The sequence below is a fragment of the Boleophthalmus pectinirostris genome, unplaced genomic scaffold (assembly GCF_026225935.1).
Source record: "Boleophthalmus pectinirostris isolate CB_2022bp ecotype Guang Dong unplaced genomic scaffold, ASM2622593v1 HiC_scaffold_8, whole genome shotgun sequence".
Classification (NCBI taxonomy): Eukaryota; Metazoa; Chordata; class Actinopteri; order Gobiiformes; family Gobiidae; genus Boleophthalmus; species Boleophthalmus pectinirostris.
This window is the reverse complement of record NW_026571515.1, coordinates 40,288,669-40,308,801: the sequence shown is the minus strand read 5'-3', so window position 1 is coordinate 40,308,801 and position 20,133 is coordinate 40,288,669. Positions and strand designations below refer to the sequence as shown.

The following is a 20,133-nucleotide window of genomic DNA, read 5'->3' as shown; positions in this document are numbered from 1 at the left end:
TGAAATATTTGACTGTCACTCCTAGTACCCTCTGAAATATTTGACTTTTACGCCTAGTACCCTCTGAAATATTTGACTTTCACTCCTAGTACCCTCTGAAATATTTGACTTTTACGCCTAGTACCCTCTGAAATATTTGACTTTCACTCCTAGTACTCTCTGAAATATTTGACTTTTACGCCTAGTACCCTCTGAAATATTTGACTTTCACTCAAACATTTGATTTTCACTCCTAGTACCCTCTGAAAGATATGATTTTCACTCCTAGTACCCTCTGAAATATTTTATTTAATCCTGACTGACAGACTCTACCTGATATGACTAAATGCAGACTTCAAGACTAAACCTGGACTAAACCAGGACTAAACCAAAACATACAAAATTCTAAACAAGAGCTAAATTCAGATTTCCCGAATCATTAAAGGTAGGCTGTACCTGACTTTTACTTTCTTAGGTTATTCCCCATGTACCTTTTGAATTTAAAGCATCCTCATCATTCAGTGCAGTCAGTTTATCATTTTTTTTACATTTCTCAGAGACCAGAGAAGAGTTTTGATGTCACGGTAAAGCCATCACAACAGCTAGCATACTAACTGTGCACTTCCTGATAATCAGACAATAAGATACTTTCTATTAGAAGCAGACAATACACAGTAGATTTTGGCCTCAAGAGCTATAATTATAAGTAACTGTATTCCGTTACAGTTACAGTTTCAATGAGTGGTAATTGGATTACAGTTACTTTGCTGAAATAAGTGGATTACAAGGCGGTATTTTCCTGTTTTCACATTTTGTGCTACATCCCATTTATTTATTTTTTTATTTCGGTAATTCCACTCATTGTTGGAAACCCAAACAGAACGCGACAGTAAGAGCGATGTAAACGTCATGTTAAAGTTGGCGGTGTCAGTCACACAGTGGAAGCAGCAGTGCATTGGTAAAAACGCATTTGTGTCTTGGAAATTCTTCTCCCGATGTGAGATATATATTAAAAAAAAATATATATAAAATCGCCTACAACTTAAATGTGAAACAGGAGCTACTGGCACTGGTGAAAACAACCTGCATAGACTCTGCACTATATCTGCACTACTGTCCTATACACAAACACACAAACACACACAAACACACACAAACACACACCATCATCGTCATCAACCTGAGAACCCGCGGACCACGTCTCCTTCCGTAGTTACAGCGCGGACACCGACGTCTCGTGCGCCGCGTGTGGACCATGTTTTCTCGCGTAAACCGCGCTTCCTCCTGTGCACCTCTAGACCAGAACTAACACCAGGACTAAAACAGGACTAAACCAGGACTAAAGCAGGACTGAACCAGGTTTAAACTAGGACTAAACCACGACTAAACCAGAATTAAAGACCTGGTCTAGACCTGGTCTAAACCAGGTCTAAAATCAGGAGTAAACCAGGTCTAAAAATCAGGACTAAACCAGGACTAAACCAGGTCTAAACAACATGACACCTAACAGTAGGTTGACATAATTTAAGGTGATGTCATATAAAAAATTATTTCTCTATCAATAATATTTTTTAATATGGTGAAGGAAAGGCTGATCTTGTTTCTGTCTTTTAACAGACAAAACCTCTTATGTTAAGATATCCTGGTCTTTGTTTCTCTACAGCAAACAGTCGCTTATTCATGAGACTTGGGCTCAGACAATTTGAAGACAACAAACAAGAATTTTCAGGATGTGGTTGCTACATTCATGTCGTTTAAAAAACATGACAATATCAAGTAATCCAAAGTAATCAGATTACGTTACTCACTTTAAGTAATTTAATGGATTACGTTACAAACTACATTTTGGGGTGTGTAATCTGTAATCTGTAGGGGATTACATTTTAAAAGTAACCTTCCCAACACTGGTGAGGACTAATGAGGACTAGCCGGAACATGAATTGATTTGATTATAAATAAACTGGTGCAAGGGAAAATAGTATCAGGGGTGTGGTTGGTGATCTCCTTCCAGCTGCAGAGAGCCAATCCTTTGTCAGTCAAAGCATGTGTTTTGGAGCAGACGGGAAACTTTAGAGGAAGTGCGGAAGATCATTTGTTTCATTAGATTTTGAATTTGAAATGCAGTTGAAATCCACTTTCTCACTTTTAATTTTTTAACTTTAAAATGTTAAATTATTTGTATTCTAAATTTTAGTTGGCGACATTGTAAGTGATCATTTTCAAATGGTTGAAAATTCAGTATAAAAAAATTACCTTTTAAGTATTCATGAGAAATATTTTCAAGCCCTCAAATTCAACAGTCAAAATTCGGCGTGTAAAAAGTATAGAGTAAAACATTTGCAGGAAAGATCCAAGATGCCACGGCCTAAAGAATCGATCCAAAGTGATCCGACCTAATTTAGTAACAAGCAGGAAATGTTGCAGTGAAGCAATCTGATTGGTCAGAATTAAACTTATCAAAACTTCATCTCTTTGATTTGTTAAGTGTAAACCCCGCCCACAGATGAGAACGGCCAATAGGAAAAAGCCACTGTCCTGCTCACTCACACAGGATCGATTACTTCTGCCTTGGCATCTTGGATCTTTGTTGTGAAAATTTTGTGTGCGAATTTTACACTCTGGATTTTGACTGTTGAATTTGAGGGCTTGAAAATATCTGTGCTAAATATTTAAAAGGTGAAATTTTTATTTTGACTTTGAAGCATATGTGTACTTAAAATTTCAGAAACTAAAATTCAGAATAATTCAAACAAATTTTTCAGTGTTAGAGTTAAAATTTTTAAAAATTCAAAGTGAGAATTTGGGCTATTTTTTGTTATTTTTTGTGCATTGATTAAAAGTCTGACTTGTTTGTGTTCATAAAATTAATACAGATTTTTGAATTTAAAAAAATTATTGAGTTGAAAATCAGGATACATCAACATGAGGTAAACAAACAAACAAACAAACAAAAAAAATCATGATTCTTTTTTTGCCATATCTCCCAGTCTTAATTTTGGTCTCGAATTGAGGGGACCTGTACAATACATCCATCACGAATTTCTGACTTCTGATCATTGTGCAATACATACTGGGGAGGATGTTCCGAGCATCAAACCGCCATGTTTGTTTTCCCAGTGGGATGTGTCTATTGACAAAGAGGGATGCGTATTGACAAAGCCGATCTTTGAACCATATCACTTTTGTTTCTGATTCTGATATTGTCATATTTTAGTTTTGGGATTCAGACATCGTTAATTGTGTGGTTGTTGGATCCTAACAGCGGAAAACGGCTTGAGAAATTTGTTTGTGAACTTCATAAATGCAAAAGGGAATCAGATCTGTGTGACTGCAAACCTCTGTTCAAACTGTTTCCCTTCCCAACGGAACTGAAAAATAGTGAAAGGTGAAGGCGATGGGCAGGATTGATCCACGGGAAATATGAAAAAGGAAAAATTTCACTGCCTTAATCATCCTGAGTTAGCAGTGAACATTTTGTATGTGGAGCCATCAAAGCAAAATCCCGAATCCTCACTCCACCTTGGTTACGAATTTAAAAAGTCAACGCCAAAGCGAAAGGCACCAGCTGTTCACCAAGAAACACATTCCACTGCAAAGCGAACAATATCTGTTTGACTTTTGTACCTCTCTCTTAACAAATGGGATTTTGCATTGTTGATGCTCCACATACAAAACGTTCGCTGAAAACTTGGGATGATTTAGGCAGTCAAAGGTTTCCGTTTTCATCGTTCCTGTGGATCAATCCTGCCCATCACCTTCACCTTTCACTATTTGTCATTTCCGTTGGGAAGAGAAACAGTTTGAACAGAGGTTTGCAGTCACACACATCTGATTCCCTTTTGCATTTATGGAGTTCTCAAACTTCTGAAGCCCATTTCTCAAGCCATTTTCCACTGTTAGAACATCCAGCAACCACACAATTACGATGTCCGAATCCCAAAACTAAAATATGACAATATCAGAACCAGAAACAGAAGTGATATGGTTCAAAAGACTTGAAAAGATCGACTTTGTCAATAGACGCCTCCCACTGGGAAAACAAACATGGAGGTTTGATGCTCACTTTTTTTGGAAAATCCTTCCCAGTATGCATTGCGCAATGACCAGAAGTCCGAGATTCTTGATGCGTCTATTGTTAGAGCCTCAAATATACACAACTAGTAGCCTAAAGTTGTAATGCCCAGTAACACCAATCAATCAGTATATCTGCGTAAAGTAGTACACACTCTCACATCATGGGGGCTTGCTTCCCTCATGGGGACAAAAATCAAGTCTCAATGATGTAACCTTTTATAATTAGATCAGCAACATGGTTTAAAGTTCAGACATGGGATAAAATAGGTTGAAGAGACAGTATTATGCTTTTTTTAAATTTTTTTAGCAACTTCACAAACTTGATGCACACTTGTGCGCTGAAGGGGAAGTGACAATGCAGAAAGCAAAGTGAGGGGAAACTCAGTGTGTCACAAACAAAAGTGAAACTTATAAAACATATTACATACAATACTGTTTTTTTTTTTGTTATGTGTTGGCAGTTCATTCCTGACATAAAATACCCTGTCTTTAAGGTTAGGTTAAAGTTACACAAGGATGGACAATGGACTCCGTCTCCAGGAAATTAATGTAATTCAGTGTACAAGAAGGATGTAAACCTGTGTGTGTGTCTGTCTGTGTGTCTGTGTGTGTGTGTGTGTGCACAGGGGACAGGAGAGCCCCAGAAGTCAGCTCAGTCTCTCCAGGAGCAGCTGGTCACCTTCAAGGAAATCACTGTGAGTCTGTGCACCATCCAAGTGCCGTGAGATCAGCTCAGGGCGCGGACACGCTTGTGATCTCACCAGGCTAACGCTAATGCTCCATTTCCAGTCATGTCTAATATTCTGCTGTGTGATTTAAGGACAAGAAGAAAAGCACTGGAGTCCAAAGAGGAACAGCCAAAGAGGAGGAGGCCCGGAGAACCACTCGAGCCAGTACGTACATCATCCACATGCTTTGGACTGGAATGTGTTGTTTTTATGTTAGCCGTGCTGCTAATGTCTCTTTAGGAAATACTTCACTCCCCAATGTTGCCAGTGGAGGGCGCACTTGTCTTGTGTTGAAATATATACCGTATTTTTCAGACTATAAGTCGCTCTGGAGTATAAGTCACACCGGCCAAAAAATGCGCAATGAAGAAGAAAAAAACATATATAAGTCGCACTTTTGGGGGGGAAATTTATTTTATAAAATCAGAGACCAGGAACCAACATTTTATCTTGAAAGTCAAGTTCTAGTAATAACAATAGAACAGAGAACAACAGACTGTTAACGTCACATATGAACAGTTCTTCAGATAAACTATAACATAAACAACAGAACAGAACAAGTTTACCAAACTCTCCATCTCACTCCAAATCACTAAATCCATTCAATTCTTCATCCTCGGTGTCACTTCTGAGCAACTCTGCGACCTCCGGAGGTAAACGGAGAGCCACTTCCTCTTCTGTGTAGCTGTCGTCAGACTCAGCATCAGTTCCAGTTACAAATATTCCGGGCTTTCTGAATCTCGACAGGATGGTTTCAGTTGTCACTGAAGTCCAGGCTTTGTCCATCCATCCAGTGACTTCCAGGAAAGTTACATGGTGCACCCTCCTTGTTATCGTGAAGCTGTGTTCTCCATCCCTGCTTTCCGCCAGTCCCTCACAAGTTTCTTGCTCAATCCAAACTTTCTTTCTGCGGCTCGATTATTGTTTTCAGCTGCACATTTCACTACTTGCACTACGCACCTTAAGTAACTTAATGGATTACATTACAAACTACATTTTGGAGTATGTAATATGTAATCTGTAGAGGAATACATTTTGAAAGGAACCTTCCCAAAACTGGATGGAGAAAGTGTTGCAGAACAATTTCCTAATACGAAATTGAACCTACTACATTTCTTTCTTTCTTTGTGTTTCCAGCTCTCCCAAAGATGCAGAAGCAGACGCCGCAAGTTGCTGATACTCCTGATTCTGCTGGTAACTATTTAGACAGGTAAGTGTCAGTAAGACAAGTAAGACAAGTAAGAATGCAATATGCAAGACATGAAGCTTTCTGTCTTTAATATTTTCATTAAATGTTTCCAAACTATTATATTAGCAAGTAAAAAGTGCTTTTCCACTTATGTTTTTTTTTTTTTTTTTTGTAGGTTTAGTAAAATGTTGTTGTTTTTTTTTATTATGGGTGTGTTTAATTTTTTTGTTTTTTTTCATTATGGGTGTGTTTATTGCACATAAAAACATAGAAAGGCCTGTGTCCTTACTGTGAGCAGGCTTGCGTCTCCACAAGGAATTGTTTCCAAGGAATTGTTGTTCTTTTGGCTGTAATCTACTCATCTACAGTATGGCATTAAACGTCTCTATCAAGGGTGTAGGTTTGCATAAGGAAGTTAAGAACATGTCACAACCAATATTTGGGGAAGACAAAATAGTCCCTACCAATATTTGCCATTGTGGAAGTTGTGCATAATAAAAAAGGAGCCGACAACTTCTCATATTTCAGACACAAAAAGTCGTGTGTCGCTTTATTAACTGAACTCACAAGTTCAGAAACGGCTAATAATGGTAAACAGAACAGCGTGCCTCAAACAGCAATGGGTCTTAAAGGGACCGCAACTATACTGTATATAGAGCACAAACCGAAAAACTGAACACTGAACGTAGGTAAACATGTAACTTATGTGTTTCCAGTTAGCAGTGAATTATGTATGTAAACATGTATGCTAAAGGCACTACACCATACACAAAAATATCAATTTATTCAGATATTTTTCCAAACTCAGTAGTATTAATTGGAGATGTTTTAGTTTAGTTTCACATTTAGTTTATGAGACGTTCTGAGATGAATTCATATTTCATTGGCTGCAACAGAGTGATGTCATTAGTGGAGCCAGGAGCCTAAACTGGGGAAGCGACAGGACAGGGCCGCACCTGAAGATGGCGGCTTGAGCAGGCGTGAGTGAAGACGCTGCACCAAACTTTGAAAACTTTTCAAAAGGAATTTACTTGGCTTCATCTTCAATTAAACTTGTCTTGCTCCACATATAAAATGTTCGCTGCAAACTCGGGATGATTTAGTCAGTCAAAGGTTTCCTTTTTGGTCCTTCCCGTGGATCAATCCTGCCCATCACCTTCACCTTTCACTATTTTTCAATTCCGTTGGGAAGGGAAACAGTTTGAACAGAGGTTTGCAGTCACACACATCTGATTCCCTTTTGCATCTATGGAGTTCGCAAATACATTCCTTGAGCCGTTTTCTGCTGTTAGAATCCAACAACCACACAATTACGATGTCCGAATCCCAAAACTAAAATATGACAATATCAGAACCAGAAACAAAAGCGATATGGTTCAAAAGACTAGAAAAGATTGGCTTTGTCAATAGACACATCCCACTGGGAAAACAAACATGGCAGTTTGATGCTCACTTTTTCGAAAAATCCATCCCCGGATGCATTGCGCAATGACCGGAAGTCCGAGATTCTTGATGCGTGTATTCCATTAAAAAATTTACGGACATGACGTCACAAATATCTCATCACCAACAAGCAAAGGGAGATCTGCTACAAACTTCTACATCGCTGTTATCCTCTAAAGAATCATCTTAGAAGGACAATGGACACAAACAGAAAAATGAAACCACCTCTCACTTATTTTGGACCTGCCCAGATTCTGTGTGTTTCTGGATAAAATTCATAAAACACTTGGTCTCTATCTTCATGGTTCAGAGGATTTTAACTTTCAATTTCCCTGGAACCATGCAGTTGACTTTCCACCTCCAGAAAGTGACATATGTTTACTTTAAAGTCTTTGTTGAGAATGCGGTCACGAGAGAGCGACAGTGGTATACAGTTACAACACAGTACTGATAATCTTCTTGACTTTTGCCTTCTGTAGTCTGTGTGTTTTCTGTGGGCGGAGGGACGAGGCCTTCACTGAGGACGGACTGGACCGGCACTACTGGAAGCACTGCCCCATGCTGCGCCTCTGTGACCACTGCAAACAGGTACTCCCTCTCTCTGACCACTGCACACAGGCACTCACACTCTCTGACCGCTGTCAAACAGGTACTCACTCTCTCTCTGACCGCTGTCAAACAGGTACTCACTCTCTCTCTGACCGCTGTCAAACAGGTACTCACTCTCTCTCTGACCGCTGTCAAACAGGTACTCACTCTCTCTGACCGCTGTCAAACAGGTACTCACTCTCTCTCTGACCGCTGTCAAACAGGTACTCACTCTCTCTCTGACCGCTGTCAAACAGGTACTCTCTCTCTCTGACCGCTGTCAAACAGGTACTCACTCTCTCTGACCACTGCAAACAGGTACTCACTCTCTCTGACCACTGCAAACAGGTACTCACTCTCTGACCACTGCAAACAGGTACTCACTCTCTCTGACCACTGCACACAGGCACTCACACTCTCTGACCGCTGTCAAACAGGTACTCACTCTCTCTGACCACTGCAAACAGGTACTCACTCTCTCTGACCACTGCAAACAGGTACTCACTCTCTCTGACCACTGCAAACAGGTACTCACTCTCTCTGACCGCTGTACAAAGGCACTCACTTTCTCTGACCACTGCACACAGGTACTCACTCTCTCTGACCACTGCAAACAGGTACTCACTCTCTCTGACCACTGCAAACAGGTACTCACTCTCTCTGACCGCTGTCAAACAGGTACTCACTCTCTCTCTGACCGCTGTCAAACAGGTACTCACTCTCTCTGACCACTGTCAAACAGGTACTCACTCTCTCGCTGACTACTGCAAACAGGTACTCACTCTCTCTGACCACTGCACACAGGTACTCTCTCTCTCTGATCACTGCAACAGGTACTCACTCTCTCTGACCACTGCACAACAGGCACTCACACTCTCTGACCGCTGTCAAACAGGTACTCACTCTCTCTCTGACCGCTGTCAAACAGGTACTCACTCTCTCTGACCACTGTCAAACAGGTACTCACTCTCTCTGACCACTGCAAACAGGTACTCACTCTCTCTCTGACCACTGCAAACAGGTACTCACTCTCTCTGACTGCTGTACAAAGGCACTCACTCTCTCTGACCACTGCAACAGGTACTCTCTCTCTCTGACCACTGCAAACAGGTACTCACTCTCTCTGACCACTGCACACAGGCACTCACTCTCTCTGACCGCTGTCAAACAGGTACTCACTCTCTCTCTGACCACTGTCAAACAGGTACTCACTCTCTCTCTGACCGCTGTCAAACAGGTACTCACTCTCTCGCTGACTACTGCAAACAGGTACTCACTCTCTCTGACCACTGCAAACAGGTACTCTCTCTCTCTGACCACTGCAAACAGGTACTCACTCTCTCTCTGACCACTGCAAACAGGTACTCACTCTCTCTGACCGCTGCAAACAGGTACTCACTCTCTCTCTGACCGCTGTCAAACAGGTACTCACTCTCTCTGACCACTGCAAACAGGTACTCACTCTCTCTCTGACCACTGCAAACAGGTACTCACTCTCTCTGACCACTGCAAACAGGTACTCACTCTCTCTGACCGCTGTCAAACAGGTACTCACTCTCTCTGACCGCTGCAAACAGGTACTCACTCTCTCTGACCGCTGTCAAACAGGTACTCACTCTCTCTGACCACTGCAAACAGGTACTCACTCTCTCTGACCACTGCAAACAGGTACTCACTCTCTCTGACCACTGCAAACAGGTACTCACTCTCTCTGACCGCTGTCAAACAGGTACTCACTCTCTCTGACCGCTGCAAACAGGTACTCACTCTCTCTGACCACTGCAAACAGGTACTCACTCTCTCTGACCACTGCAAACAGGTACTCACTCTTCTCTGACCACTGCAAACAGGTACTCACTCTCTCTGACCGCTGTCAAACAGGTACTCACTCTCTCTGACCGCTGTCAAACAGGTACTCACTCTCTCTGACCACTGCAAACAGGTACTCACTCTCTCTGACCACTGCAAACAGGTACTCACTCTCTCTGACCACTGCAAACAGGTACTCACTCTCTCTCTGACCACTGCAAACAGGTACTCACTCTCTCTGACCACTGCAAACAGTACTCTCTCTCTGACCACTGCAAACAGGTACTCACTCTCTCTGACCACTGCAAACAGGTACTCACTCTCTCTGACCACTGCAAACAGGTACTCACTCTCTCTGACCACTGCAAACAGGTACTAAAAAAAAGCTGTGGTACAAAGCAAGAAAAATATCTGACGAAGGCTTTTTTTTGTCGAAACGTTATTTCAGAATAAAAAAGCTTTTGGACACCGGCCGTCTGAGTGTGCTATGCATTTTTTCACTTCTATCTTTCTGTTCCTTACATTTGCACCTGTACAAGAACTTCGGTGTGGGTTTTCTGTTTTATTTGATATTTCAATACCATGGCATATGTTTCCCTCATATCCAATATTATTTTTTCTCTTATGAGGTGGATTACCAAAAAACTCCATCCATGTGCTCCTGGTCCAGCCCTTCCGTCAAATTTTAGAACTGTTTGTGGTCCATGAGTCAAAAGTTTTCCCACCCCTGCCCTATTCAAACCCTCTTTATGTGTAGCTGTAAGATTCTGTGCACACGATAATCTTTCATACATGTACAAAAGCATTATACAAAACAATACACTACAACTCCACAAAGCTGATGTGATGCGCAGTAGTTTCATTACTGGGAAGCACCTCCTCTTTAAACGTTTATTGATTTCTTTAACCAAATAAATGTCAGGTTGTTCTTAAAAAAAACATGTTTAAGTGGTAAAGTGTATTATATTTATCCTCCATGGTAATAAACATTTCATTGTCCATCACAAGCACAGCAGCACAGGGTTTACGCCAATGTGGTTTTTTTAGAGAACTTATTTATTTCGAATTGTTATATTTTAAAGCATGTCTGACACTATGCACTTATTTCCTGTCATACTTCCTCTTTGAAACTTCTTTGTTAGAAATAATTCCAGAAGCTTCTCATATTAATCTTCTCTATTCAACAGACAAAAATCACATCTTTGAGGCCGAATAGTGGCACCAATTTATGAAGCTAATGTGAAAAAATCATTTCACTTTAGTTTATTATTCTTGGCAGAAAAGACGCTGAACTTGGTGTCAGTTTTTGTTTCTTGTGCATAGGCCCAGTAGTTATAGAAATATGAACCGGTGAATAGGTTAAACTAGAGGGATTCTAGCAGCTTTAAAGGTGCTATACTACACATAAAAACAAACCTTGAGCTGTGTTTTGTTTCATTCATGCATGTTTGAGTACTCCCAGAGCTGAAAAGTCATCAGGTGGCAGTGTTGGGGAGTAACAGATAACATGTACCAGAGTTACATAATCAAAGTACAAATTATGCGTAACTGTATTCAGTTACAGTTACTGTTTAAGTGACTGGTAATTAGATTACAGTTACTTGGTTGAAATAAATGGATTACACAGAGGTATTTTCCTGTTTTCACAATTTTTTATTTTTTTTGGTAATTCCACTCCTCATTGCCTGGACACTAAACCGGGTCTAAACCAGGTCTAAACCCAGGTCCAAATCAGGTCTAAACTAGGTCTAAACTAGGACTAAACCAGGACTAAACCAGGACTAAAACCAGGTCTAAAACCAGGTCTAAACCAGATCTAAACCAGGACTAAACCAAGACTAAACCAAGACTAAACCAGGACTAAACCAGGACTAAACCAGAACTAAAACCAGGTCTAAACCAGATCTAAACCAGGACTAAACCAAGACTAAACCAGGACTAAAACCATAACTAAACCAGGACTAAAACCAGGACTAAAACCAGGTCTAAACCAGATCTAAACCAGGACTAAACCAAGACTAAACCAGGACTAAACCAGGACTAAAACCAAGACTAAACCAGGACTAAACCAGGACTAAAGCAGGACTAAAACCAGGTCTAAACTATGGATTTAACAGGACTAAACCATGCTGTGTGGACCATGTCTCCTCCTCTTCTATCAATAATATTTTTATTCTGGTTAAGTAAAGACTCTGCCTTTTTATTTTCTTTTAGCAGACAATGCACATTTACTGCATTGTCTTTAAAAAGAACCTAAGAAGTTAAAGACTCTGCCTTTTTATTTTCTTTTAGCAGACAAAACATCTTATGTGAATATTTCCTCGTCTTTGCTTCTCTACAGCAAATCAAGTAATCCAAAGTATTCAGATTACATTACTCACTTTAAGTAATTTAATGGATTCTGTTACAAACTACATTTTGGGGTATGTAATCTGTAATCTGTAAGGGAATACATTTTAAAAGTAACCTTCTCAACCCTGTCAGGTGATCAGGGTTGGGCTGAGTGCAATGCCCCCTAACCGGAAATGTATGGTGTTGTTTTCAGGTGGTAGAGATCTCCAGTCTGACAGAGCACCTGCTGGGGGAGTGTGACAATCAGGGCAGCTTCAGCCCGTGTCCCCGGTGCAGCGAGGCCGTGCCCCACGAGGAGCTCAGGGCCCACATGGAGGGGCCCCATTGCAACCGTGAGTGACCAGGGTCATTCTGATTTTACTCCCATGCTCAAGGGTCATATGGGTGAGAGAGGCTCAGTTGGTAGAGCTTCTGTCCACTGATCCGAAGGTTGACGAAAAATTGGTTGAGCGGTCAGATCCACTGACCTCTGATCCACTGGTGTAGCTTGTCCCACAGGTTAATAATAAAAGGAATTCCTGCTCGTGTGGTGCTACTTTGGTGTGAATCAGGGGTAATGGCACACGGGTTTTAAATGCCCCCTAATCAGAGGTTTATGGTGTTGTTTTCAGGTGGTGGAGATATCACAGTATTCGCATAATATAACTTCTTGGGTTCTTTTTAAAGACAATGCAGTAAAGTGTATTTACCTTGTTGACATGTTTCGGCTGCTGCTGCAAGCCATCTTCAGAAATGTCCCTGGTGTTGGTGGTGACTGGTGGTCAGCCTGATGGACCTGCAGGACCTGTTGGTGGTGACGTGTCGTATATCAGCTGTTGTTACTTCCTGTAGGTGTGGTCAGACCTGATGGACCTGCAGGTCGCTCAGACTGACCACGCCTCCCGTCGCCCGATGTTCTCTGGAGGAGGGTGTCCCAGGTGTGTGAAAGGAGGAACGCGGGTCATTGGATCGGAAAACAACAAGTTCAAACGCTGGATCAAGGAGGCCATTGAAATCAGGAAATGAGGCACGGACATCATTAACCGTGATGACGGCGGGTTCCTCCTTTCACACAACTGGGACACCCTCCTCCAGTGAACACCGGGCGATGGGAGGTGTGGTCAGTCTGAGCGACCTGCAGGTCCATCAGGCTGACCACCAGTCACCACCAACACCAGGGACATTTCTGAAGATGGCTTGCAGCTAGCAGCCGAAACATGTCAACAAGGTAAATACACTTTACTGCATTGTCTTTAAAAAGAAGCCAAGAAGTTAAAGTATATAAGAAGACAAAATGAACATCTTTTGCTTGATTCGCATAATATGTTGTGCAGGCCCTCTGTCGATCAGCATGCTGTTACCATGATTCCACAATGCTCTAGTCTGGACTTTCCCTTCCCTTAAAATTGAAATATGCAGCTTTTCACTTTGAACGTCCCCCATCTTCTTTATTCCCTGTCCGTCTTTCCTTCAGAAATGCCATGATCTGACCAATGTCTGAGTTGTAGCTTGGAATAGTGTGGGCACCTGCTTGCATGAGGTAAATATGTTTAATGCCATACTGTGTAACATCCACGTGCCCAATAACACTCCATGGAGACAAGGAAATGGCAGACTCTCCACCAGAAAAGTTACAGAGAGCACCGTTAATAAATCACAATAAACAATGAAGTGAAGTTCTATCGCACATTTTGATCTGTGTGTTCAGAAACAACAAGTTCAATCAGAGACAGCAACCTGGTCCCCATGAGGCGTCGGTGGGTCAGTTCATCACCACAGAAGCAGTTTATGAAGAGCCCAGCCCATATTACATGATCATTATATCCACAATGAAATGTGTGTATGTGTACAGGCCCATGAACATTTGTGTGATGTTGGTCACACATGAGAATGTCTGTTTTTATTAGTGTGGAACCAAAATGTCATTTTTCATGAGTTGTGTATGTGTTAGTTGTGTGACTGTAGATCAGTGTGTTGTGCATCACCAGAAAAACAAGAAATGGAAATTGTTTTCATTCCAATTAGAATTTTAACGGCATACACTGAAAGAGAAAGGAACTGTTATAATTAGTGATTATCTCGAAAACTATGAATATTTTACGAATCAAATGCATAGAACTATAAATAGATAATATTTTTTCTGAGATTTTGAGACGCTCCCGTTGCTCGAGCTCCATCCTTTGCGGAGTTATGACCAAAAACACATATTTGACCTGGTTACCTTGACCGGTTTCAACCTGTAACATACAGTGTACCCCGGTTATGTGTGGGCTAACGTGTGATGATTGGGTGAATATTCAGAAATTGCCGAAATTGCCGATCCTTCACAATGGCGTGACCTTTCAATTGACCCATGTTACCTCAAATGACTTTGGATCGTCACCAAACTTTCTTTTTTTTGGCATCGGGTACGGGGGCTTGACCCACGTACCAAATCTGGTGAAGATCGGTTCATAAATGGCGGAATTATCGCGGGTGGACAGACACAGACACACGCACACACAGGGTGAATACAAACCCTGGTCAACTCTTTGGGGACCAGGTAACAACAGCTTTTTATGATTAAAGATGTTTCAGGAACTCGCAAGTTGGTGTTTTTTGTGCAGAAAACTGGAAGTCATAGATAAAAAAGGAAGTCTGAAAGGTTGTGTATTGCTCAATTGTAACAACTGTGATGTCTGACAGCATATAATATAATAGGCTTTGTGTTTTGGTTCTCTGTTCTGTTCAACATTTGATTATCATCATATCATAGACGTTTCACTGAGCGTAATGTTAAACAAATGGAGATTTTAAGATGCTTTAACCTTTTTACATAGTTTTTGACCACTGTTTTGTCCAGAAGTGGTCCAAAGTAGAAAAGGTCTCAAAGTAGTGCTGAGAAAATGAATCTATTTTGCCCATGTCATATAGTTTCTTGTTTTGTTTCTTCTGTTCCATGAGTTTTATACTAGTTTTGCGTCATTTGTTTTAAATAATCCAAACTGCAGAACAATGCAAGTGGGTTTTTTTTTTCGCATCTATATTCTAATGTTGTTTCCTCATCACAAACAGACCTGGAGTTTTGTTTTGTTTCATTCACACATAACAGACAAATCCTCAATATTTTTAGGCTTTGTTCCTCTCGCAAATGGAAAACCCCATTTTCCACCTTGTGATGTCATGTGGAAGGAAGTGCTCCACTGTGTTTTTAAACTCCTAAAATTTCCGATCTCTACTGAACTAAAGATAAAAGGTAGCTTCTAACTTATAAACTACCACTACATAGCAATTTGAATGACACAAAACACAACTCCAGGTGTTTTTGAGGAGGTAACAATATTGTAACATGACATCATTCGTTCATTCGTTTTTTCAATATAAAACCAAAAATAAGAACTTGAAAAAATAACAGTTTTCTTCACTATTTGTCTCCAAAATCAAAATGAAAAAAACAGATAATTTGTTTTTCAGTTTTCGATTTTGTGTTTCAGTGAATAATAGGAAAAAAAACGGATAACGGCTGTTTCCTGTTTCCGTGACTTAAACTGCGATGCCAGACTTTTGCGCAGCATATGGACTGAACCAGGACTAAACCAGGACTAAACCAGGACTAAACTGTTTTCAGTCCTGGTCTGGTCCCGGTCTCGGTCCCGGTCTCGGTCCCGGTCTCGGTCCCGGTCTCGGTCCCGGTCTCGGTACCAGTCTCGGTTCCGGCCTGGTCCCAGTCTGGTCCCGATCTCAGTTCCAGTCTGGTCCCGGTATCAGTCCTGGTCTGATCCCGGTCTCAGTCCCGGTCTGATCGCAGTCTCAGTTCCAGTCTGATCCCGGTCTCAGTCCTGGTCTCAATCATGGCCTGGTCCTGGTCTGGTCCCAGCCTTAGTCCTGGTCTCAGTCCTGGTCTGGTCCTAGTCTGGTCCCGGTCCCGGTCTGGTCCCGGTCTGGTTCCGGTCCGGTCCCAGTCTCAATCCCGGTCTCAGTCCTGGTCCTGGGCTCAGTCTTGGTCTGGTCCCGGTCTCAGTCCTGGTCCTAGGCTCAGTCTCGGTCTGGTCCCGGTCTAAGTCCTGGTCTCAGTCCTGGTGTGGTTGCGGTCTGGACGGACCTGGTTTAATCCTGGTTCAGTCCTGGTTCAGTCCTGGTTCAGTCCTGGTTCAGTCCTGGTTCAGTCTGGCATTGCAGTTTAAGTCACGGAAACAGGAAACGGCCGTTATCCGTTTTTTCTATTATTCATTTAAACACAAAATTTAAACCTGAAAAAACTCATCGTTATCCATTTTTCATTTTGGTTTTGGAGACAAATAATGAAGAAATTTGTTTTTTCAAGTTCTTATTTTAGTTTTTATATTGAAAAATAAATGAACGAATGATAGATGGATTTGTTCACAAGAGTCAGTTTTGTGTCATATAGCAGTCTAAAGCGGTGTGTGTGCTGTGGGGATGTGTGGGAAACCTGTTGATAGGCCCAGGTGTGCTTGACCATATGTTTACATGAATTATTAACCATCCGGCTGCGTCACAGAGTGTACTTGTACGTGTGTGTCTGTCTAAGGTGTTGTGTTGCTCTGTTTCAGCCCCCAGCACTGGGAAAGCCTCCAACCACTGCCCCCTGTGCCACAGCAACTTCCAGCCTGGAGACGAGGTGAGGCCCCGGGCTCCGTGTGCACATGTGCAGAGAGCCGACGAGCTTTTCCCACCTGTGGGCACGAGGTCGTTGCTTTGCCTTGAATGTTTCAAAGTATAGCATCAAAGGCACTGGACCTAATTTTTACTGTTTTATAAAAGTTAAACACGGAAGTAGTTAATTTTAAACAGTTTACAGTGGTCCAAAGTCATTCCTCATTTACCTAATGCGCACTTCCTGATTATCAAACAATAAACTAGATGCAGACAGCACATAGTGGACTAACTTTGACTTCAAGAGCTGCTTATGCAATGAAAGTAACAAAAGCATTATATATTCAATCTCAGTGTTGGGGAGTAACAGATTACATGTACCGCCGTTACGTAATCAGGGTAGAAATTATGAGTAACTGTATTCGATTACAGTTACTGTTTCAATGAGTGGTATTTGGATTACAGTTACTTTGTTTAAATAAATGGATTACGGAAGGCGGTATTTTTCTGTTTTCACATTTTGAACTATATCCCTTTTTTTTATTTTTTTTTTATTTCGGTAATTCCACTCATTGCTAGAAACCCAAACAGAATGTGCGCAATAAGAGTTGTGTAAACGTCTTGTTGGTGTCAGTCACACACAGTGTTGGGAAGGTGACTTTTAAAATGTATTCCCCTACAGATTACAGATTACATACCCCAAAATATAGTTTGTAACGTGATCCATTAAATTACTTAAAGTGAGTAACGTAATCTGAATATTTTGGATTACTTGATTTGCTGTAGAGAAACAAAGACGAGGAAAACATAACATAAGATGTTTTGTTTGCTAAAAGTATATAAATAAAAAGCCCAGACTTTACTGAACCAAATTAAAAATATTATTGACAGAAGAGGAGGAGACACGTCCGCGCAGCATGATTTAGTCCTGTTTGACACAAAGTTTAGATCTGGTTTTGACCTGGTTTTAGTCCTGGTTTAGTCCTAGTTTAGACCTAGTTTAGACCTGGTTTTACTCCTGGTTTTAGACCTGGTTTTAGACCTGATTTTAGACCTGGGTTTAGACCAGGTTTAAACCAGGTTTTAGACCTGGTTTAGTGTCTGGCAATGAGTGGAATTACTGAAAAAAAAAGGGAAAAAAAAAAAAAGGAATATAGCCCAAAATGTGAAAACAGGAAAATAACGCCATGTAATCCGTTTATTTCAACAAAGTAACTGTAATCCAATTACCTCTCACTGAAACAGTAACTGTAACTGAATACAGTTACTCATAATTTGTACTCTGATTACGTAACTCCAGTACATGTAATCTGTTACTCCCCAACACTGGTCACACAACGGACGAGGTCGAGGAGCCAGAAAAACAGAGTCAGCAGTCCAAGGGCAAAAACGCATTTGTGTCTTGGAAATTCAGACATCACTTTGTATTTAAAGAAGAGAGGGACGGGCATGTGGTGGGCATGGTACACGGGGGGTACGCCGACCGCCCACTTCTCCTGACATGAGATATAAAAAAATAAAACAATAAAAAAATGTGTCTACAAGTTAAATATGAAACCGGAGCTACTGGCACTGGTGAAAACAACCTGCATAGACTCGTGATGTCTCATGATATCTAGTACTGTGACCTGCGACATGCTACATTCATGTAGTTTTAAAAACCATGACAATATCAAGTAATCCAAAGTATTCAGATTACGTTACTCACTTAAAGTCATTTAATGGATTATGTTAAAAACTACATTTTGGGGTATGTAATCTGTAATCTGTAGGGGAATACATTTTAAAAGTAACCTTCCCAACACTGTTAAATTTATTATGAATTGAGAAAAAAGACATCAAGTTACAGTTTAGATCTGTGGAGAGGCAACACAGTTTACAGTAAGAATATGTTTGTGTATTTGGGTATTTTGGGGCAATAAAACATACAAACGATACAAGTTTAATGCTATACTGTGGAACATTCCAGACAAGGCAATAACATCTCAATTAAGGTTTTGTGTCTACGTCACAAAACAATGTGACTTGGTGTTTATGCCGCCATATTGGAGATCAAACTATCCATCTGGACCAATGTGTAGTATTTGTGTCCGATAAAATTTGAATTGACCTGTGTTGCTATCGGACGGCCGGAGTCAATCTGGTAAAGAAGGAGACCAAAGTATCTTTCTATCGGATCCTGGCTGATAAACATTGCAGACAGAGGTGGTGAGGTCAGCATTTAATTTCTGGTGAGGGACTATCTCCACACAAACGAAGAAGGGATTTACACTAAATGAAATAATCCCTAAACTAAATGAATCACCCCCCTACCCTAGTCCTCTATTTCCACCGTCCCGGGTCACTCCAGCTCTGATTTTGACTCCCATTCTTCTTCCCCTGGCTGTTATTGGGAACAGATATGATGTTTGGTGACCAACAAAGATCTCGCACATCCTGCTACAAAATATTTATCTGCTTCTATAGCCCCATGTAGCTTTTCAGTTCTTGGTTGGTGTAGGGCGATGTCGAATGAATTAAGTAGTTGTAAATATCTGGATCGGGATCTTTTCCACAACCCAGGAGGACGACTTTAGCTTTATACCTTTCTAATGATGGCTGATCTAACAAGCTGGTGATTTCGGACAGTTTTATGTCATTTGCGCTGTTTAAAGTCACCATGATTATATTGAAATAAATTGAATAATCCCAGTCTTGACCTCCAGTATGGCCACCAAAACATTAAAGGGTCCATCTCATGCAAAATCAACTTTTCAGAGCTTTCTACCTTCTAAGAGTGATGTGTGGGCCTTGTATATGTCGCCCAAGTGGTTTCTAGATTGATTCGGCGTTTTTTTAACAAATTGCAGCGTATTTCTGCCACCCTCCCACATGACAACGATCTAAAGCTGCTACAACAATGATGCAGCAGCTACACCTATGACGCGGTGCTTGAGCTTCATGCACCTCAAAGTCCTCGTCCGATTCCAGGTCCAACACATGCGGCTGAACGCGCTGTATCACCATGATGAATAAATGTTGATTCCTACCACTATCAGGGTGCACGTCTGTCTCCCCCTCCCTCCCTGAGATGGGCGGAGGAAGGGCGGCTCACTCAGTCTATGTCACGTTTGGAGGGCGGAGCCTGTGCTTTCTCAAGACGGGCGGGGGGATGAGCAATAGTCGGTCTTTCATAGTTCCTGGTCTGTGACTGTCTCCAAGAAATCAGTAAGATTTCAGAACTATTGTGTAATGGATGTTCCAAACCCCAAATTGTGCTTGTTTATGTGCAAAAGATACAATGTGAAAAGAATTATTTTGCATGAGATGGGCCCTTTAAATCACGTGACACGCAAATCCTTAATAGAGACAAGAAGGTAGTAAACCCCCCACCAGAAGTGTTACATGTGCACCTTTAAA

General features: G+C 41.3%; 1 protein-coding gene across 5 annotated transcripts in view; it reads left to right on the top strand.

Moving 5' to 3' along the window:
• The window catches only part of cep104 (centrosomal protein 104), a 72,279-nt gene that overhangs the window by 46,208 nt on the left and 5,938 nt on the right, over positions 1–20,133 (top strand). For all 5 annotated transcript variants that reach the window (XM_020923953.2, XM_055166350.1, XM_055166348.1 and 2 more), the window contains 6 exons: positions 4,680–4,748; positions 4,874–4,946; positions 5,919–5,991; positions 7,893–8,001; positions 12,356–12,494; positions 16,692–16,759. In XM_020923953.2, the coding sequence (XP_020779612.2) occupies positions 4,680–4,748; positions 4,874–4,946; positions 5,919–5,991; positions 7,893–8,001; positions 12,356–12,494; positions 16,692–16,759 (531 nt within the window). The remainder of the gene's footprint in view (positions 1–4,679; positions 4,749–4,873; positions 4,947–5,918; positions 5,992–7,892; positions 8,002–12,355; positions 12,495–16,691; positions 16,760–20,133) is intronic.